This window comes from Schistocerca gregaria, chromosome 7, assembly GCF_023897955.1.
Source record: "Schistocerca gregaria isolate iqSchGreg1 chromosome 7, iqSchGreg1.2, whole genome shotgun sequence".
In the NCBI taxonomy this organism is placed as follows: domain Eukaryota; kingdom Metazoa; phylum Arthropoda; class Insecta; order Orthoptera; family Acrididae; genus Schistocerca; species Schistocerca gregaria.
The window spans coordinates 407,670,015-407,693,241 of NC_064926.1; the positions used below are offsets into that span (position 1 = coordinate 407,670,015).

Here is a 23,227-nt window from a genome sequence, read left to right on the forward strand (position 1 = left end):
CGTCATATCTTCATGCTACCTCTCTTTTAATACCCCATCTCTCCAGCTCCCATCATGAGTTGATCATTGAGATCGATGGCACACAGAATAACATTCGATTCTTTGGTACGATACTGTTGTGAAACTATGTCCTAGGTGCTCCAGTACCATGTATGAACTAGTCAAAGCTGTACTTGGGTTGACAGCCTTCAGCTGATAAACTTGATGCTGCTCGTTACCTACCATCCTCTAATGCACGAGCTGATTATCTTCCAAAAACACCAATTCGCAGGATGCTGCCCGGGCTGAACTTTCATATGGATGCCAGGAATGGGGCCTCTTAGTGTCCACATTCCTGTTCAACACTCAACTTTCTTGCGTATTGAAAGCATATTGGAAGCACACGACTACCGACATGAGGTACATCGCAGATGGGTCATCGTGGAATTTGGAATAGGACATAGGACACTACAGCAACCAGTCCAAGTTCACTTTGCATTGTGCAATGGCAGTGTCCACTCACTGGCAACCCGCTGTGTCTCTGGGGTTGCTAAATCTCAGCTGGGCATGCATGGATCGCACAGGACAGACATCAGCTGGAATCAAACAAGCAGCTGAATGAGAAATAGCCGATGCTGGTGCTGAAGCACAATGACTAGTACACATTGTGAATAAATGACTGAATTCTAGTAGTGTTTTACTAGCGTCGTTGATGCTCTACAGCGTTTCCGACCTCACACGTAAGTGTCTCAGCACGTCCATCTACAGTTCTCCAATTATATTCACGCTGCTACTCTTCCCTCATTTGACTATTGAACTCATTAAATAATGAAATTAATGAAAAATAGCTTTATAAATTTTAGTTTTTCTCTTTAAATTCTTTCGTACTAGAACTTAGTTCTTTCATACTATCCATCTGTTCTCTTCTATTAGCCTGCCGTCGATCGTTTAACAAGTCTGTACTGTCGTTTCGTGCTTCCTGCACTTTCTTTGATTTAGGTAATATTATTACTTCTAATTCACTCATATCCTCCAATACTAAGCTACTCATATCCCAATAAAGGTTAATCTAAGGAGTGGAAGCAGTATAACACTGATCGAGCTGAACGCTGTTAGCAGTACGAGGCACAGACCTACAATTGGACAACACCTCTTCACTGTTAGTTGTGTCAAAAGGAGCCATCAGTTCAGATTCCTCTCCGTTTGCAGTAACACTGATGTAACTGATCTTCTCTGGTGCAACATTATCACTACATACACCAGTATTCTCCCTCTGACTATCTACTACACTAACAGATATATTAGGTATAACCTTCCTTGAGTTTATGACGAGAAAATATTGTAATTTCAACTTGGCTGTAGTAAAGACGTAAGACTCGTATTGTTCTCAACACTTTTGCTCATCCTGCCACTCTTGGTCTCTTTATTATTAGAAAAATTTAAGATCTCAGTTCCTGATTTATTTACTCTGCTGCATGAACCTGAAAATGACGGTATTCACACCATGGAGAGACCAAACAGGTATTTGAACATGAATAACGTACAGTGTTGTTGATGAACTGGGAAGAAGAATTATAGACCATTAGCCTCGTCCACTGGCTCTTACAGAACTACTCTAATTTCTTTTTCGGAAAAATGTTTTACTGCACAAAGAGCTCTGCATTCAAATGAGATTAATCTATGTTTGCCTAACGCACTTTTTGGCACCAACTGATATCCATTTTCCCCAAAAACCGTTTTGATGTGTTGCCAAGCTCGCCACATGCAACTAAATACATCAAACAGTACTGGAGGGTCAAGAAATCAATGTTCTTATCATGGACTAGCTTTCAGACAGGTGAAGAAATCCGAAGAAGATCGAGCCAGATGGTGTGTGTTCTATACATAAGAATAAGGTAGAGCTCAAATACGTTAAATGAGCTGCCATCATGACAGTGTATACGGTTTTCTGACAAGTCACGTGTGACTGATATCTGACGCGCTGTACCTCAAGAGAACAGGAAAGATGACACAGCAGCAGATGTTTTTCCTCCAAACATCACCATGTCTTCGTAATGGAACGAATGGTAATTGTACTGGAGGATATGAGGTTCTTTCACGGATAGATCATTCTTTGGTATGCTGGTATCACTGCAGAGCTTTTCTATTTGATGAATGACTGTTCCCGGGTGTATCAGGCTCAATTACTGGCGTACATAGCACAAGACGAAGTTACCACTGAAATACTTTGCTTCCTACACTACCCTCTGCCAACTTCTGGATTGCTTTGTAAGAAAAATTACGCAACTCATGGACATAGTGAATTTTTAATGCGAAAAGATTAAATTATCAGTCAGATGCTTGTCATTTCCTGCCGTGTAGGTGCGGCGCCGTGATCATAGAACATGGGAAACACAGTCCGTATTAGGTGACATAACAATGATTGTATTGCTTGGATTTGCACTATTCCAAGGATTACCCTCACATGTGTGGAGTTATGAGTCAAAAGAGCACCAGCATTAAAACAGTCCAGTAATTTACATTTTATAAGCATAATACATCGCGGCCTGAGTCGATTTTAACAAAATTTGTTTGAGCATGAGGCTGTATCACCGTCTATTTCTTCTCAGCGTTTTTCCAGTATTACTGAGATAGCTTTGTTGATCATCATTGCCACTTTCTTTGATTCAAAACATATTCTGTATTGGGTCTATAATAGGCTTACACTCACCGAGACTATCGGTCCACGGTTTCTGTGGCCTCTGGTGTTCATGTACAATGACTGGGCAATTAGACGTTATCATATGCTGATCCCTATACACATCAATTCCATTCAAAACGCACCTATCTTAGTTTCTCGGTGGTTGTCTCTAAGGTGATCTGTTTTTTGATAATTTTACTTCTTATGCAGTCGTCAAAGAGACTATTGTTATCTGAAGCAGCATCTGCATATACCTGACTTGGTGGTATTGCTCAGCGGTATGTTGTACATCCGTTTGGTGTACTTTGACTTTAAGCCGAAGTAGAATATTTGCGTCACACAGAACACACTTTACTCTACAAAATTTCATCCTTGCAGCAATGACTGAAATGTGCGTCATAACCAACACTTTGAACATGGAGTTGTTGTTTCTGTAGTGTTATACCCTTTGTTGCAACGGGCCCATGGGTCTATTACTGGAGTTTATATGCAGCTTATATTGTATGAGTAGATTATGCCAGATTAAAGCTTCGTCTGGTAGTAGATGCAGCGCATAGCAGCGTGCATCGGATTCCTATCTACAGACCGCTGTGATGCATATAACAAACGGCAGCCGAAGTAATAGAAATCTCTGATGCGCACCACCTACCATCACTGGGAAACTTTCCCACAATGCTACTGGGCGTTACACTCAGATTTGAAACTACCGTTTCTGCTTCTATCGCATGTACGTTATGACGCTGGCCTAAGTTGTTTTATATACTTTGTACTATATCTCAAATTACATATTCCCATCTGGATTAGTAGAGTGTGTTATAACGATATCTTCGCAGGTTTGTAATATCTCCCTACAGACCATACAAGTTTTGCCAAGTCTATAAGATGATCCACAAAGGAACAATAAATATGCACCCTACTTTCGAACACAACGAGTTGCGTTTGGCATATTCATTCTAAGGAGAGGTACTGCTCCAGTGCTCATTTACATGTTTGCTATGAAGACGGAGGCTTTTTTCCAGAGTTGGCTCTTTCATCGCTTGCGGATTAATTGACCGTCAGTCAATTGGTCAGCTGTGTGTCACTTTAGTCGTTTAGGTCTTTATTTATTCTGCTTTTAGCAATTTCTACTTAAAAACTGCATATATGATTATTAGCAGAAGTGTGTGTGTGTGTGTGTGTGTTTATGTGTGTGTACATAGCAACCAGTTTACGCTACTTGATTAGCATCAAATTTCCATGTGGTTACTACATCATTCCAGCGTTTTAGGATCAAACTACTATAAAGTTTGTAAATGATTCCATGTTAATGCACTCCTGAAATTTTCTCTTTTGTAAATCGCTGTTTTTACACTGAAGCGCCAAAGAAACTGGTATAAGCATGCGTATTCAAATACAGGGATACGTAAACAGACAGAATACGGTGCTGAGTTCGGAAACGCCTATATGAGACAGCATGTGTCTGGCGCAGTTGTTAGATCGGTTACTCCTACTACAGTGATAATTTATCAAGATTTAAGTGAGTTTCAAGGTGGTGTTACAGTCGGCGCACTAGAGATAAGACAGAGCATTTCCGAGGTAGCGATGAAGCGGGGGTTTTCCAGTGAGATCATTTCATGAGTGTACCGTGAATATCAGGAATCCAGTAAAATATCGAAACTCTGACATCGCTGTGTCCGGCAAAACATCCTGCAAGAATGGGAACAACGACGACTGAAGAGTTTCGTTCAACATGACAAAAGTGCAACCCTTCAGCAAATTGCTGCATATTTCAATGCTGGACCATCAAGTATCAGTGTACAAACCATTCAACGAAACATCATCGATATGGACTTTCTGAGCCGAGGGCCCACTCGTGTACCCTTGATGACTGCACGACACAAAACTTTATACCTCGCCTGGGCCCATCGACACTGACATTGGACTGTTGATGACTAGAAATATATTGCCTAGTAGGCGAGTCTTGTTTCAAAATGTATCGAGCGGATGGACGTGTACAGGTATGGAGTCAACCTCGTGAATCCATGGACCTGTATGTCAGCAGGGGACTGTTGAAGCTGATGGAGACTCTGTAAAGACGTGAGGCATGTGCAGCTGGAGTGATACGTGGCCCCTGATAGGTCTAGATACGACTTTGACAGGTGACTTGCACATAAGCATCCTGTGGGATCATCTGCATCCATTCACGTCCACTGTGCATTCCCACTGACTTTGGCATTCGTATCAGGACCATGCGGCACCCCACACGTCCGAAATTGCTACAGAGTGGCTACAGGAACACTCTTCTTAGTTTAAACACTTCCGATGGCCACCAAACTACACAGACATGAACGTCATTGAGCATAACTGGGACGCCTTGCAACGTGCAGTTCAGAAGAGTACTCTTACGGATTTATGGACTGCCGTGCAGGATTCATGTTATCAGTTCCCTCCAGCACTACTTCAGACATTAGTGGAGTCCATGCCACGTCATGTTGTGGCACTTCTGCGTACTCGAGGAGGCTCTACATGATATTAGGCATATGTGTCGACTATTTTGGCTCTTCAGTGTAGGCTCTTACTTGAAAGGGGCATGAAAAGTATTATTCCGGCGACAACCATAGCGATTACAATAACCTACTTCTCCTCGTCATTTTGCACCTAAAGTAATCAAAAATTCTTTTAATGGTTAACTGGATTTCGTAAAATTCAACTCGGGAATCTGGGAGAGCTGTGAACAGATAATAAAATATACTATACATCTATTGTGTGTGTACTTCCTAATTTTAAATAATTAGTAGTAAGCATAAATGGGGAAGGTCAGGTCACTTAACGTGTTTTTCTGAGCTTGACCAAAGTACATGACTGATAACGTAACACAAGCAACCCACGATATTTGAGGGCGATAGTAGTCTCCTAATCACTTAATGGAAATCGCCGGTATCAACGTACTGCCTTATTGTTTCTTATTTAGATCACGATAGTGTGTTATGAGGAAAGACACAATCTTCTTAAGAGTTTACGGATATGACTAATGAGTTTTTTGAAGAGGATTTTTTACGTATTATATGATAAAAGGCTGCTTACTATCAGAAGGTAGTGCTGACGGACATTACACCAGCCTCCCACTGACGGTATAGCGGATCATGGCGAGAGGTCTAGCAATTTTAGTGTCCACGGTGACAGTAATCCACCTGGTCAGAGCTGCGTCTAACAGCTCTATCAACCAGTTTCCCGATGGCTTCCTGTTGGGAGCTGCTACCGCCGCCTATCAAATTGAGGGCGCCTGGAACGAGGATGGTGAGCTTGTACAGCCGTTCAGAAATTAAGTACAATCATTCTCCTTTTCGAGTCATTTTTAACACGACGTGATCTCAAGAGATGTATTTCACTGAAGTAAACGCACCGTAAATACGTCTGTCAACAACTTACTGTTTAACTATCGTTATATCATGGATACCTTTCCACTTTTCGTCTCGAGCTTATGACAGTCATTGTTATAAAATACTCTAGACTGAAGTTTTTAGAATGTGATATAAGAAAGATAATGACATATTTGTTCCATAATACAACTCACTTTTTAAAATTAAGTCCAAAAGTTTACACTACTGGTGAGCCGTACGATTAACCATCCTTTGTAAACGCTGCATTTATTTCCAATCTACCTACTTTCACAAGTAGTGTTTGTCATTAATCCAAGGTTTTTTAGTCATTATTTATGTTATATGTTGATTTAATTTAAGTCACTTTACTGTGCTAATTTTTATGATTAAAATGCTGAACCCAAAGCGTTACAATTCCTTTGCGGCAACACCAGTTTCCTGTAGTTATTTCCTGTAGGTATTTGCTGAGTCGGATTCTTCTGAAATAAAAGAAGAAGTGGTTGCCCATTTTCTCCATTTATGTTCGTTTACTGCGTTTGTGGTCTATCTCAGACACAGATATAGGGGGGAGCTTCCTGTATAATCTTCGCTGCATCACTAAGAGATAATTTCAGTACTGTGGATACGTAGGGCTCATATCATCATCACCATCAGTGTTCGCCAAAAGGCCGGTTTTCACATGTTACTTCTCCAGGCTGTCCGTTCTTCTGCCATCCTCTTCAGGCCTGCATAATTTCCTCTCCCCTTTATGTCGTCTGTTATCTTGTATCTCCTTCTTCCACTCAGTATTCTCCCACTAACCAATCCTTCCAAAGCATCTGCTAGCAAGCACTCGCTTCTCAATGAATGTCCCAATCAGTTATTTTTCCTTTCTCTTACAACCTTCAGTAGATATTTTTCTCACCAACCCTTTCCAATACTGTTTCATAACTCACTCTTTCCAGCCAGCTTATTCTCTCCATTCTCCTTCACATCCACGTCTCAAATGCATCTAATCTTTTTTTCATTCTCTCGTCTCAGCGTCCACATTTCTGCTACATATAGTGCCACACACCAGACAAGACATTTAGCAAGCCTTTTCTGATACCTTTATCTAATTTGCCACATAAGAGTCTCCTCTTTCGGTTGAATGCCTCCTTCGCTATGGCGATTTGAGTTTTCACCTCCTGATGACACCTGAAGTCTTCAGTTGTTGTGCTTCCAAGATATTAAAATGCACTTATCTGACTAATGGTAGATTATCATATTTTAATATTGGACAGATTACGTCTTGTACTGATTGCCATACTCTCTATTTTTGCTGTGTTTATTTGCATCCCACATTCCAAACAGTCCATAGAACGATCGTCACTTAACCGTTGTTTACCGGTGCAGCCATCATCATCTCACATCGTAAGAGACAACCCGCCGTAGAAATCGTCATTAACTCCGTTGGGCTCATGAACAGCTTAGCACCATTCAAGCGTCCAAATTGCGTAACCTCTAGCAGGCCTCTTTCAGCGTTGCTTGGCAGACGTCGAGGGCTGGGAATTTCTCACCCAGATGCTCCTTCCTTCTTTGCCCTCCACCCGTGCCACCCACAACCCGTCAACCTCGCCCTCTAGATGTGGGAACTGCACCTTCGTAATAGGCTGAAGCTGACTGTGATTGCTTATCCACCAGACATCCCTGACACTGGAATCTGAACTGCTTCATAAGGTATAGGGGTACGAGAAGTGAACCCGCACTCTTCCAATATAATACACACGTTGCTGAGGGCATTTTCCTTAGTATTTTGTATGAGGGACATGTGGGGTCCAGAAAGTAATCTTGTAATTAAGATTTATACGGCTATGTAGCCCAATTACGTTTATTTCTATGAAATTATCTTCACAACATTGGTTTGTCTGTAATGCGAAATCATCAAAACGTAAAATATAAAACACAAAGTTATTCTTAAGTACTGTGAAGTGGTGGCAGTGACGGGGGGAAAACGAACCTGACGGATAGTGCCAAACGACGGTGAGACCTCTCGGAACTCAGCCATCATTGAAAGGCGGTGGGATTGGGGAGCCCGTGTTTCGTGACCACAGGACTCGTGAGCGAATGTCAAGTGTGGGCCGTAACTATCCCGAAACTGCAAAATTTGGTAGTTATTGTTGTTGTTGTTGTGGTCTTCAGTCCTGAGACTGGTTTGATGCAGCTCTCCATGCTACCCTATCCTGTGCAAGCTTCTTCATCTCCCAGTACCTACTGCAACCTACATCCTTCTGAATCTGTTTTGTGTATTCATCTCTTGGTCTCCCTCTACGATTTTTACCCTCCACACTGCCCTCCAATACTAAATTGGTGATCCCTTGATGCCTCAGAACATGTCCTACCAACCGATCCCTTCTTCTGGTCAAGTTGTGCCACAAACTTCTCTTCTCCCCAATCCTATTCAATACTTCCTCAATAGTTATGTGATCTACCCATCTAATCTTCAGCATTGTTCTGTAGCATCACATTTCGAAAGCTTCTATTCTCTTCTTGTCCAAACTATTTATCGTCCATGTTTCACTTCTATACATGACTACACTCCATACAAATATTTTCAGAAATGACTTCCTGACACTTAAATCTATATTCGATGTTAACAAATTTCTCTTCTTCAGAAACGGTTTCCATGCCATTGCCAGTCTACATTTTATATCCTCTCTACTTCGACCATCATCAGTTATTTTGCTCTCCAAATAGCAAAACTCCTTTACTGCTTCAAGTGTCTCATTTCCTAATCTAATTCCCTCAGCATCACCTGACTTAATTCGACTACATTCCATTATCCTCGTTTTGCTTTTGTTGATGTTCATCTTAAATCCTCCTTTCAATACGCAATCCATTCCATTCAACTGCTCTTCCAAGTCCTTTGCTGCATCTGACAGAATTACGATGTCATCGGCGAACCTCAAAGTTTTTATTTCTTCTCCATGGATTTTAATACCTACCCCGAATTTTTCTTTTGTTTCCTTCACTGCTTTCTCAATATACAGATTGAATAACATCAGGGAGAGGCTACAACCCTGTCTTACTCCCTTCCCAACAACTGCTTCCCTTTGATGTCCCTCGACTCTTATAACTGCCATCTGGTTTCTGTACAAATTGTAAATAGCATTTCGCTCCCTGTATTTTACCCCTGCCACCTTTAGCATATGAAAGATAGTATTCCAGTCAACATTGTCAAAAGCTTTCTCTAAGTCTACGAATGCTAGAAACGTAGGTTTGTCTTTCCTTAATCTTTCTTCTAAGGTAAGTCGTATGGTCAGTATTGCCTCACGTGTTCCAGTGTTTCTGCGGAATCCAAACTGATCTTCCCCAAGGTCGGCTTCTACTAGTTTTTCCATTCGTCTGTAAAGAATTCGTGTTAGTATTTTGCAGCTGTGGCTTATTAAACTGATTGTTCAGTAAATTTCACATCTGTCAACACCTGCTTTCTTTGGGGTTGGAATTATTATATTCTTCTTGAAGTCTGCGGGTATTTCGCCTGTTTCATACATCTTGTTCACCAGATGGTAGAGTTTTGTCAGGACTGGCTCTCCCAAGGCCGTCAGTAGTTCCAATGGAATGTTGTCTACTCCGGGGGCCTTGTTTCGACTCAGGTCTTTCAGTGCTCTGTCAAACTCTTCCCGCAGTATCGTATCTCCCACTTCATCTTCATCTGCATCCTCTTCCATTTCCAGAACATTGTCCTCAAGTACATCTTTCCTTCCCTTCTTTGCTTAGAACTGGGTTTCCATCTGAGCTCTTGATATTCATACAAGTGGCTCTCTTTTCTCCAAAAGTCTCTTGAATTTTCCTGTAGGCATTATCTATCTTACCCATAGTGAGATAAGCCTCTACATCCTTACATTTGTCCTCTAGCCATCCCTGCTTAGCCATTTTGCACTTCCTGTACGATGTCATTTTTGAGACGTCTGTATTCCTTTTTTTCCTGCTTCATTTACTGCATTTTTATATTTTCTCCTTTCATCAATTAAATTCAATATATCTTCTGTTACCCAAGGATTTCTACTAGTCCTCGTCTTTTTACCTACTTTATCCTCTGCTGCTTTCACTACTTCATCCCTAAAAGCTACCCATTCTTCTTCTACTGTATTTCACTCCCCCATTCCTGTCAATTTTTCCCTTATGCTCTCCCTGAAACTCTGTACAACCTCTGGTTCTTTCAGTTTATCCAGGTGCCATCTCCTTAAATTTCCACCTTTTTGCAGTTTCTTCAGTTTTAATCTACAGGTCATAAGCAATAGATTGTGATCAGAGTCCACATCTACCCCTGGAAATGTCTTACAATTTAAAACCTGGTTCCTAAATCTTTGTCTTAGCATTATATAATCTATCTGATACCTTTTAGTATCTCCAGGGTTCTTCCATGTATACAACCTTCATTCATGATTCTTAAACCAAGTATTAGTAATGATTAAGTTGTGCTCTGTGCAAAATTCTACCAGGCAGGTTCCTCTTTCATTTCTTAGCCCCAATCCATGTTCACCTACTACGTTTCCTTCTCTCCCTTTTTCTACTGCCAAATTCCAGTCACCCATGACTATTAAATTTTCGTCACCCTTCACTATCTGAATAATTTCTTTTATTTCATCATACATTTCTATAATTTCTTCGTCATCTGCACAACTAGTTGGCATATAAACTTGTACTACTGTAGTAGGTGTGAGCTTCGTATCTATCTTGGCCACAATAATGCGTTCACTATGCTGTTTGTAGTAGTTTACCCGTATTCCTATTTTCCTATTCATTACTAAACCTACTCCTGCATTACCCCTATTTGATTTTGTATTTATAACCCTGTAGTCACCTGACCAGAAGTCTTGTTTCTCCTGCCACCGAACTTCTCTAATTCCCATTATATCTAACTTTAACCTATCCATTTCCCTTTTCAGATTTTCTAACCTACCTGCCCGATTAAGGGATCAGACATTCCATGCTCCGATCCGTAGAACGCCAGTTTTCTTTCTGTTGATAACGACATCCTCTTGAGTAGTCCCCGCCCGGAGAAGTGAATGGGGGACTATTTTACCTCTGGAATATTTTACCCAAGAGGACGCCATCATCATTTAATCTGAAATGTCCCCTTAGAAAAATTGTACACGACTGGTCTATGTGAAACGTCCTCTTTGAACAATTATACACGAATGTGCTTAAGCTGACACACAATATTTTTAGCGCAACGCAATCTGACTTTCAAAAGTCCCTACGAAAGAATGGCCCTGACTAACATTAACCTATTCCTTTCACAAATCGCTTACCTCACAAAAAATCTTCGTTACTCGAACTACTGCAAAACAGCGAGCACCACTACTGCCAGCTAAATAAAAGATTCAAACTACGGAAGGCAATAACTACTGATAGGTATAGTTAGCAAATGAAAGATTTTAATAGATAACAAACAGTGTATTTACCTTAATAGTCAAAATATATATGGTAGTTCATGACATCCAGTCTCACAAATTACAAAACTCCGCCATCTCTTTCCCCACGTCCACCACTGCTGGCGGCTCACCTCCAACTGCGCAACGCTACGAGCTGTTAGCATCCAGCTGCCGCTGCCCAACACTACAATGGCAGACAACAAGGCAAACTAGCCACAGACTGCACATGGCACAGCCAGTGATTTTTATACAGAGCGCTACGTGGCGTTACCAATAAGAAGATGTAAACAGCCTACTTACATAGCCCCCATGCTCCCCACAAAAAATTTTTACAAATTGTTTTGGGCAGTGGCCAATAATGATTTGATGAAATTTTTCATAATTACTATAACAAAGATATCAAATGCACACACTTATTGGTACAATGTTGGTCAAAAGCTAAAATTTTCTCAGAGTCCATATAGACAGTCCTGATCATTCATCACAGTAAAATAGTAGTGTTTTTCTCAAAGACTGAGCAATAAAAGAAAATGCACACGGAAGTAGTGGATTTCCATGCAGTCTTGAAGAAGTAGTGTTGTCCTTCCAACGAAAGACAGTGCTGACTTTTGACATGCAGACAGGTAATGGGCCACAACAGAGTCAGTCGACGTTGAAGACTATCGGTAGGTAGGTCATCACAGAGCAGACCCACTGTAGTCCTGGTAGAGATTACGGTATTGGTGGGCCACCAGAGGTGCAGACCCACTGCAGTCCTTGTAGAAATAATGGTATTGGTGGGTCATCAAAGGTGTAGACCCACTGTAGTCCTCGTAGAGATGGCCAGCAGCCATCTGTTTCACTGTGCAGGGGCACACTCACCATTGAAGTGTCTTGCGGATAATATAACAAGTCCATAACCACCACTTGTGCACTCAGAAAAATTGTTTTTGAAATGTCCTTAGAAGCAGCAATGCTGTTATCCAGTCCCTTACTGAGTTATTAACACATGTGCAAACACTATCAGTCCCTACTTCTCACATATTGTCCATATACTATGACTAACAGAAACGTGTGCAGTGAAATGTAATTTACAAGTTACTTAATTTGATGAACTGGTGTCAATTACAATTTTGTAACATAAGAATGCAATAACAAAGGTACAAAATACATCTTTAAAGAACATAACTATACAGATAACATTTGCAGTAGTACAGGCTTTACAAAAGAATCGAAATAGTAAATACATCAGTGTTACAAAAATTATAAGTACATACATAAAAGATCAGAATAACTTTTGAAACATCAACTTCACACATGAGCATTAAAACAAAACACAATAAATCATGTCTGAAAATATTTACAAAGAAAATAACATAGTATTTGAAAATTTCTACAACATAAATCTTATTAGCTAAACACATAAAGACAGGAAAAAGACAAATACACAAGGGTACATAAACACATAGACGGATAATACAAAAGGAAAGGACAGGGTTTGTTTTACTGCAGTATTTTGCATAGAGATCTCCCTTAGTTCATCATTATTCCCAAAAAGTCCTACCTAAACCTGCTTTCTGTATTCTGTTCACACCCTCTTTCAAAAATAGTTTTTCTCCACTATACACTACTTTTTTGGCCAAATCATTTTCATATAGCTTCTCAATGCTTCTCTTCCAATTCATCATAGTTAGTTTCTTATATAGTCTCCCCCCTCTTAAGCTAACTTAAAATCTACTGAGCTCAGATGCTAAACTAAGGGACGACGCAATGCAGCAGCACAAAACGATTAACACAAACAGCAATGTATAAAAAATGCAAGTAAGTATAGCAAGCAGCAATAAATGTAATAACTTATACCTAAACATGACAAACCCACAAGCAGAAAAAATAGTACACTAAAGACAACAATGCAGATAAGGGAAAGTTATAATCACATCTTAATGTCTATGTATTTAAAGTGGTGCACCACAACTTATTCTATTAAATAAATTACCAAGTACTTCAAAAGAAAATTATGTATGCAGTTCCTGTTACTAGTCCCTTCTTATTGTTCTTTCCTTTCCAAGTGCTCCTCTTTTTTAAGAATGTGGATCATAAAATTATTATTTAACAGATCTGTTGACAGAAAGTTTTCACATTAGCAAATGCATTTACTTTTATTTTATAAAACCAATGCTGTAACACAGCTGGAAAACAGATATCAAATGAAACAAGCAACTATGAAAGGCAAAGCATAAAAATATCATTCCATAGTCATGTGACATTTCATAAGTTAGTACAAATTCTCTCAACTCTCGTAGAAAGGCACTTGTCATAATCAGGTGTGCAGATGTAAGAATGTTTCCAAGAAATAAGCGTATCGTATTTGCGGTGCTTTCTACAAAGGACTGTCAATAGCGAGGATAATGGCCTCCCTTTTTTTTTCACCTGTGCCTCTGAAAGGCACACACTAATGTCTTGTTTCCCGGTGGCTGTCGCCCAGCTGGGTGCCCACGACGCATTACATGCAGGTGGTCACTTAACTGTCTTACCGAAATATTTACGACACCAGTTTCCGCTACAGTGGCAATCTCATATAAAAAATTTCACAGTTCAAGAACTTGCGTTACAAATCTTTAGAAACAAAATCTTATTGATATAACAGTGTCCAAAACATTTTCGTCGGCATTGTAATACATTCATTTACATACATTTCATAACTCTTGAAGTACGATTCTTATACCACAAACGTTACTACTAAAACATGTTTTACTTTCCAGAAAAATTCAGAAAAACTGTGGAGATATAAAACAGATAAACTGCAAAAGCAACATTGTAAATTATCACTCATTAGTAGCGTCGTGATAAAATCGTGTACCTGTCACATAAACTAACCACTGTATCATCTGGTATCTCACAGAAAGTACTTTAAATCCAGAATGTATTTTCAAGTAACCAAAATGTTGCATTAAAATCTCATTAGCAATACTGGTAAATGTTCTAAGTATGTGAGCCTTATAGTCGTTACGTAATCGTGCAACTAACAAGCAAGAATGTACACACGAAATAACAGAGTGATGTCTGTTCACTATAACAATGCACTCGTAAATACTGTCTAAATATGTTCCGTAGGTTCTAGACTGAATAGTGAACTTCAAAACATTGTTGCATGTTAATAGTTTCTTAGTCTGACAAAGTATACTAGAAATGTGAGTGAAAAGTTTTATGGCAAAGACTAATTTAAAAAACAGATTATCTCTCAATAAATGGTTTTACATGTGAAATGTAGTACAATCCTTTACTCTTCCTAGTGCTCAGAGTTAACTTGAACGCAATTATCATGCGTTGTACGACGGTAAAGAATACTGGAATTTTTCTCAAGGTTAGCGCCTTTGTTATTTTTCTCTGAGCCAGCCGGCCGACGCGGCTGCCTGCGGTGCGGGTCATTGTCTTTCTCTTTGTTGGCGCGAGCCGTTGTTGGGATTAGGAGACCTAACCTCTACAAATCCACCTTGTCGAGAGGGCCCTGTCCTGTAGGAATCCCGCCAGTTCTGATGCAATTCAGGTCTGTCGTTTTGTCGGTAGTTTACATTGTTTCTTGTTTGTCGGTCATGTGGTGGAGAATTTCTCCCGGAATCGTAATTGCGTGGTGGACCGTTGCGTCTGAAGTTATTCTGTCTCCCCTGATAATAATTATTTTGGTTCCCATATTGTCTGTTTCCATGGTTTTCTCTGTCATATTCATTATTACAGAGATGCGACCTTTCTCTGTAATTATTACTACTCTGCCAATGGTTGTCATATGGGTGGTGTCTGTTCTGGTCACGATTTGAGTTGTGAGAATAGCCTTGTCGTGTCCAGTTATTATTTCTTTCATCGCGGAATTGCGACGGATGTGACCTGTAATTGTTGTGTTCCTGTTTTCGATTTCCGCGATTGTCAATGTCAATTTCTAATTCTTGTAACAACCCGTGAAAAGCCTCAATGTCATCTTTGCATCGTCCTGCTAAAATAATCTGTCGTAAATGTTCAGGTAATTTGATTAAGCAAATGCGGATGAGTTCTGAGGGGCTTTATGGGTTTGAATGATACTGATTCTTATGTAACATGTCTTCAAAATATTTGACAAGACTGGAAAATTCAGATTGTTCGAAATGTTTCATCATTATGATGCTATGTTTTACTCGGTCTTGTGCGGCTTGGGACCAATATGCTGAGATGAAGGCATGGTAAAATTCTCCTTCACTGTGGCAATCGTGAATGACCGATCGCATTCTTACAGCTGGTTCATTCTCTAAGTAGCCACACATAAATTCTAATCTGTGTTCTAATGACCAGTTGGGAGGAAAACAATGAGAGAATTGATGGAGCCACGCTTGTGGATGAATGTCGTTGCCAGAATTCTTAAATGTTTTGAATTTACGTGCAGTAATGAACAGCTTATAGTCAAAATCATCGTGTCGGCGGGTAGCATATCGGTCATTGTTACGTCGTATTGGCGGTTCCATCTCAAAATTCGGTGCACCTTGCCAATTACTTTCATGATTTCCGAAATGCCCTGTGTTATTATTTTGTGGTTGTTCTGTATTGCTAAGTCCCTCTTCCCATACTGGGGCGCGAGTGTCCTCTGAAATATGTAATTCTTGTATTACTTCAGCCAACTGATCTTGTACTTCCCGCATTTCTCTTTTGTACTGTGTGTTGATTTGATTTTGATTCTGTTTGAATTTCCTAATTTGTTCATACTCTTCAGTGTCAGTGAAGGCTACAGGTTTTGTGTCATTCAGATCATCATCTACCTTCGTAGATAAGTTAGTGAACTGATCTGAAAGTTCGGCTACTTTATCTGACAGTGAAATTATTTCCTCTGTGTGTCTTTCTGAACCAATTTTCAGAGTATCTACTGTGTCCTTTAAGTTCGCTTGAGATTTTGCAAGTTCCGTAACCGAATCGGTAGATGCAACTGAGTCAATTTTAGCTTGCAAGGTCTCATGATTTTCGTGAACAATAGTTTGCAGTTCTTTTATGGCTGCTTCGTGATTCTGTAATGCTTTTTCATGCCGCGAAAAAATAGGTTGGAAATGCTCACAAATTTGTGTTTTTACGTCATTACAGACGTTTTGACATTTCGATTCGATGTTATGTAACTCATTAGTTAAAACTTCACGTGTTTGTTCAAGTGTGTTGTCTAACTTTTGAAGCTTTTGCTGTGTTTGTCTCTGATTTTGTTCCATTGTGTCTAACTTTTGAAGATTCTGTCCCATTTGTTTCTGATTTTGTTCAAACGTTGTGTCTAACTTTTGAAGATTTTGTTCCATTGTGTCTAACTTTTGAAGCTTTTGTTGTGTTTGTCACTGATTTTGTTCCATTGTGTCTAACTTTTGAAGATTTTGTCCCATTTGTTTCTGATTTTGTTCAAGCTTTGTGTCTAACTTTTGTAGCCTTTGTCCCATTTGTTGCATTAACTGTAATAACAGTGCACTGGTGTCTGAAACATGTTCCTCAGTGCTTTTCAGCAGTGCATTTGAACCGGCAATATTCGCATTTTGAAAAACAGAAAATGTGTCTTGACTTATTTGAGAAAACGGTGAGGGCGCAAAATCTGAATCTACAGTATTTGCAAGATTGTGTCCTGTCATTTCGGAATCCTGAGGCGAGCTGTTGCCGACCGATCGATCGATAATGCTTCACTGTTCACTAATTCTTTCACTGCCTACACCATTATTTGCAACCCGCTCCATTTCCCTACACACAATTACCAAATTACTACTTTGAACATTAGTTAATTCATTACATGGTGGCGCTAACACACTGCTTTCGTCTTCACTGTCATTTCTCAGTTTACTTTAGAGCCTAGTATTACGTTTTTCACACTCCATTATTGTCACAATTTTTCACACGACAACACAGAAAAACACAATCTGAAGAACAAAAATAAGAGAACACATTAACATAGCACTGAAAATAATATCTAGTTAATTGCAAGCGCAGCTGCGAAATACTTGGTGCAACTCTAAATGCATGCCACAACTGTTGTACTGTACAACAATGAAAGACTACAACTACAAAGGAAATCCTCTCTATGATTATGCGCTAGCAATAAAAAAAATCTACATTAATTACACAAACTACAAGAAAAAATCAGAAGATTCCAGTTAGGTATCCTGGCAGGGTCGCCATATGAAACGTCCCCTTAGAAAAATTGTACACGACTGGTCTATGTGAAACGTCCTCTTTGAACAATTATACACGAATGACCTTAAGCTGACACACAATATTTTTAGCGCAACGCAATCTGACTTCCAAAAATCCCTACGAAAGAATGGCCCTGACTAACATTAATCTATACCTTTCACAAATCACTTACCTCACAAAAAATCTTCGTTACTCGAACTACTGCAAAACAGCGAGCACCACTACTGCCAGCTAAATAAAAGATTCAAACTACGGAAGGCACTAACTACTGATAGGCATAGTTAGCAAATGAAAGATTTTAATAGATAACAAACAGTGTATTTACCTTAATAGTCAAAATATATATGGTAGTTCATGACATCCAGTCTTACAAATTACAAAACTCCGCCATCTCTCTCCCCACGTCCACCACTGCTGGCGGCTCACCTCCAACTGCGCAACGCTACGAGCTGTTAGCATCCAGCTGCCGCTGCCCAACACTACAATGGCAGACAACAGTGCAAACTAGCCACAGACTGCACATGGCACAGCCAGTGATTTTTATACAGAGCGCTACGTGGCGTTACCAATAAGAAAATGTAAACAGCCTACTTACAAATCATACAGTAAAGCTGCATGCCCTCGGGAAAAATTACGGCCGTAGTTTCCCCTTGCTTTCAGCCGTTCGCCGTACCAGCTCAGCAAGGCCATTTTGGTTATTGCTACAAAGCCAGATCAGTCAATCATCCAGACTGTTGCCCTTGCAACTACTGAAAAGGCTGCTGCCCCTCTTCAGGAACCACACGTTTGTCTGGCCTCTCAACAGACACCCCTCCGTTGTGGTTGCACCTACGGTACGGCTATCTGTATCGCTGAGGCACGCAAGCCTCCCCACCAACGGCAAGGTCCATGGTTCATGGGGGGAGGTGGTAGATATTATGATACGCTAATGCGATGCCGATTTACGGTGGAAAAATTATTTGTTCCAATTTTTGACACCAGGTACAAATCAGGCGCTGTGAAAGCACGAAAGACGTAAAGAAATATTTCCACTTGTAATGGATTAGGAACGGGACGTGGACTGAAGAGGTAAAACAAGTGAAAAAGGCATAAGGTTTGCTCACAGTAATGCTCCTGCAAAGCAGGAAGCACATGCTGTACAAGGAGGCCTCGATAACGTATACACCTCATGGAACACATGATAGGCACTCAGGGTGTATTCCCTTTAGAGAAGAATGGACCGAGACTAAAGGAGCTTGTGATTCCACACCCTGCATCGTGTTTTCGTACACACCACGCGGTTTAACAGTTTCTTATATTCAGCAATCATGTGTAATCACTGCATTCTGCAGAATAAAATGTTTCATCACTCTATACACCATTGCCTCCCTCATGTCATCAGCGCTGTTCTGTACCAGAAACCAATGAGCAATCTACGAACGTTGCTGCGAAACATGGTATTTCAGTTGCTGCACCATCGTACGGGTACCAGTTTGAAACAGACCGCGAAACTTTCGGTGCTGTTGACCACAGGTTGGAATACTCTAAGGACACTGAACGATCTGTAGCATTACCCGTGACAACAGCAACCTCGGGATAGGATGCCTTTCACTTTTAGGTGCCACGCCGAGCTTACCCGTATTTTCGACTTTTATTATCATCTACTTTAAGCCATTTCGAGACAACATCCCACTCCTCAAACTTTTCAGTCGACGATAATCTCCCAATGCAACACTGTAATTACTCTAATTACTGCCGTTCATATAAAACAGTTTCAGTAACAGCGAATGATCTCTCTTCTCTATGGCCACACAGTTGACGCACGTTACGGCCTGCAGAATGGCCGCTTGGATGTCATATGAGCAATGTTGACTGGTTGGTTGATTTGTGGGAGGAGACCAAACAGCCACGTCATCGGTCCCATCAGATTAGGGAAGGACGAGGAAGGAGGTCGGCCGTGCCCTTTCAGAGGAACCATCCGGACACTTGCCTGGAGCGAATTAGGAAAATCGCGGAAAACATAAATTAGGATGGTCTGTCGCAGGTTTCAACGGTCGTCCTCCCGAAAGCGAGTCAAGTGTGCTAACCACGGCGCAACCTCGCTCGGTATACAAATAGTGCGCAAGGAGAGATTTGCACCTGCTGGCGGCAACTGGAACTAATGTTCGGCCATCATGAATCGGTTGCGCATTAAAGCATTAGCATTTCTACAAAGTTTCACTGCCATACGATAATTACAGCCCACACTGGACACCCGTGAGATCTTCACTTCATTTATAATCACCCAGTATGAATGTTTTTACTGTAACTCCTTTTTCCACCATGTGCGCAGACTGTTGTGTCTTTATACATACATTTTAGAACTTTAATTACGTGCTTCAGATATCCTCTTTGAGTTATGACTTCCCATAATTTTTGCACACATACTCGATCAAATCGTTATGATTTTCAAGGCTGCATTCCTGTTGTTTCTCTACTGTCTACCTAGCTGTGACAGTGGCATGTGTACAGGACTGTCCCTTTGCAGAACCGTTTTCAGACATATTACTTATAAAGCCACCGGTTGCAAACGCCGTTAATTTCAACCGGTTGGCTCTAGAATTCCTATATATGAACGTTATATACGGTTGCTAAGAAACAGGCGTGCTTAAAACTGTAAAACCATTTTGTTCTTGTGATAAGACGTCTGTGATGGCTCGTATCTTTTTACCTAATAATCTTGCATAAGTATTTTATATTCTATATTCCAAACACTTATTCCCCTATCATTTCACACCTGACATTTGCACTTGACGTATGATGCATCACATCATGATAGAAATCTGCCAAGGACAGTACTTCTGCTAACGGCATGTATCGGTTAGAAAAATGCACCGATGATAACGGATATCAGTGGGAATCGATTTGCAACAAGATAAATTATGTTTCCGTGACAGGTTGCTACATTCTTTATATTTTTATATTCCACGGTCGCTGCACAAAAAGGGAACCTTATGAAGCCCAGCATTCAAAAAATTCTAGTTCGTCTACATTTAATTAATCTGCTTCTCCACAAATAGGCTCTTCGTCTTCTTCCGCTGTTTTCAGTGAAGTATTAGACCTTAAATGTCTGTAAAGTTGTACCCATTTCTATCTTAGGACATATTAATATTTGCTACATCTCTTGCTCCACTATCTAGACACTTGATGTTCCATCACCTGTCACCCATGTGTACCATTTTCAACAGTGCTTATATTTTCATTCCAAGTCTCTTGGTGAACATCCCTTCCAATACCTTTCCCATTATTTTGCTTAACACAATATCTCTCTCTTGCATCATTCACTTGTTGTAGAGAAGCTAATTTCTTGTCTCTTATTATGTTTGGAGTTTCTTCATATCACTACGTTAATCCTTTTTCCTTTCACTACTTTCTTTTTTTACCTCACATTTCACTGGCTGTAGTTCTTGCAGCTTGTATAGCGTTTTCCCGTTCCTCATTAATACCTTGGTTAATTTCTTGTTTTATACGTAAGCATATAATTTTGTTTCGTGTAATTTGTTTATTCAGTTTTTGTAATACTTCCATTTTAAACATTTATTCATTCGGCCTTCATGTTTTTCATTATATTCCAACCTTTTAGGAGTCTCTGTTTAGGTATTAGCAAACACGGATACATTGATACACCACTTCCCTGTTGACTCTTAAATCTTTCACTTGTGATGACAACTTTTTATTCGTAATGACATAGGCAATTAACGATCTACGTCGTATTCCGCATCAAATGAACTTACTTATGTCTTTATTTACAAAGAACATATTTGTTGTCAAGAGTTTGTTAAATGCTGGAAACTTTCTCAGCTTCCCCTCTATTTATGTATTTTGTTCTTTATAAACTCTTTAACTGTCTTCCTTTTCACCTTCTTCGGGGGCATATTTTCCAATTAAGATCAAATGAATGCCGTGTATTTTAAATATGTCGTATTCTGTCATTTACAAAAGTGTGAATTCTGTGTTATTAGCCCACTTCTTATCAACAATTAATGGAACTACACTAGCTGCTCTTTGTTGTTTACGAACTCCACTATAAATCAAGTTGTAGTCTCCTATATATTGTGTTTCTCAGAATTCGTTTTTTTTATTTCTGTTACAATCACTATTCTGCTCAAATTTTTTAATAATTTGTATTTTCTTATTTTTTAAACCATGAACGTTTCATGCTCTCAGAAAGCCAATTCAGGAAGTCAATGTCACGACACCAAGATACATTCTGACAGTTCTAACACCTGCATTTAGAAGTGGAACTGCGAACTCTTTGTTGCAACAGAACCTATAGGTCTCTCTGGGGATTCAGGAAAGAGCATGGGTGCTCCGCTGTAGAGCTTCCAGTATTGCAGCTGTTGAACTCCAGTATGCGGGAATGGCTAATGTTATTGAAGTTCCTCCAAAATTTCCTCCCAAAGACAATGCATAAAGAAATTGTCAAACACAGAAGCTAACAGGTAGTACACCAACGAAGCATGTAGATCTCAGTCCACGGGACGATCCTAATCTCTTCAGAGATATTTGAAATATGGAGTATTTGTTATAATTTGGAGTGTTCCTGAGACAAACATTTCGCATATTAATTGCCGCAGATCTCCACTTAGGAGAGGGTCGAAGTGAAGTTGCTACACTGCGTTACCTGACTGGTGCAAGGGCCAAAGCCTGCCGGAGTGGCCGAGTGGTTCTAGGCGCTACAGTTTGGAGCTGCGCGACCGCTACGGTCGCAGGTTTGAATCCTGCCTCGGGCATGGATGTGTGTGTTGTCCTTAGGTTAGTTAGGTTTAAGTACTTCTAAGTTCTAGGGGACTGATGACCTCAGCAGTTAAGTCCCATAGTGCTCAGAGCCACTTGAACCAAGGGCCAAAGATAGGTCGGTGTGTTTGCAAATCACACCATTCCTCTCTGCCATGCCAGGTTACTGGCCTGCAAGAAGCTGCAGTTAAAATTTATGATGTACAAACGATTATTGCAGTCTCTGTATACTCACCACCGAAGAAGCTATAGATTACCATGTTGCCAAAGGCCTTCCAGAATATTTCCCCCGAGCATCTATTCTACTAGAGCACGAAAGCGTATATATGTTACAGGGCTCACACTCGACCGGCAAGGAGGGTCATGTATTAGAAAGTTTCATGATATAGCATGAACTTTTCATCCTCAACAAAAGCAATCACACACGCACTTCAACAACCTCAGCCAGTCACTTCTCTTTCGCTGTCCAATCCTCGCAGATTCTATTCAGTGGAAGTTACTGGTAACCTTCAGTCCAGTGACGCCAATCTGGATCTATCTGCCAGGTGGAGAAGTCTCAAAGGCAAGCCACTATGTTGGATTATCAACAGAGAAACCCTGAAGTTGTACAGCTAGAAATTTCTTTTTGAACACCGAGGCAGCGTCCCTGAACGGTTAGACCACACCACAAGTATGAACCACCATGCCATTGATACATACACGCCGAACTTCTTAGATAATCTTAGCAAGCAGGGTGTGCCTTTGCGGTAAGGTAAGTGTCAGTTAGGAATCTGGGTCAAGCAATCAGCTCTACATCTATTTAAGTGATGGTCAACAGCGAAGAAGCTCGCAGCCTATAGGGTAATGAGAACCAAACCTCGACACACAATGAAGCAGAGCAAGTAGATCATAGAAACTGT

The 23,227-nt window shown here is 40.3% G+C and overlaps 1 protein-coding gene across 1 annotated transcript in view; it reads left to right on the forward strand.

The window, feature by feature from the left end:
• Window positions 1-5,781: 5,781 nt before the first annotated feature.
• The window catches only part of LOC126282414 (myrosinase 1-like), an 87,839-nt gene continuing 70,393 nt past the window's right edge, over window positions 5,782-23,227 (forward strand). Inside the window, exon 1 of the mRNA XM_049982071.1 lies at window positions 5,782-5,935. Within this exon, the coding sequence (XP_049838028.1) occupies window positions 5,782-5,935 (154 nt within the window). The remainder of the gene's footprint in view (window positions 5,936-23,227) is intronic.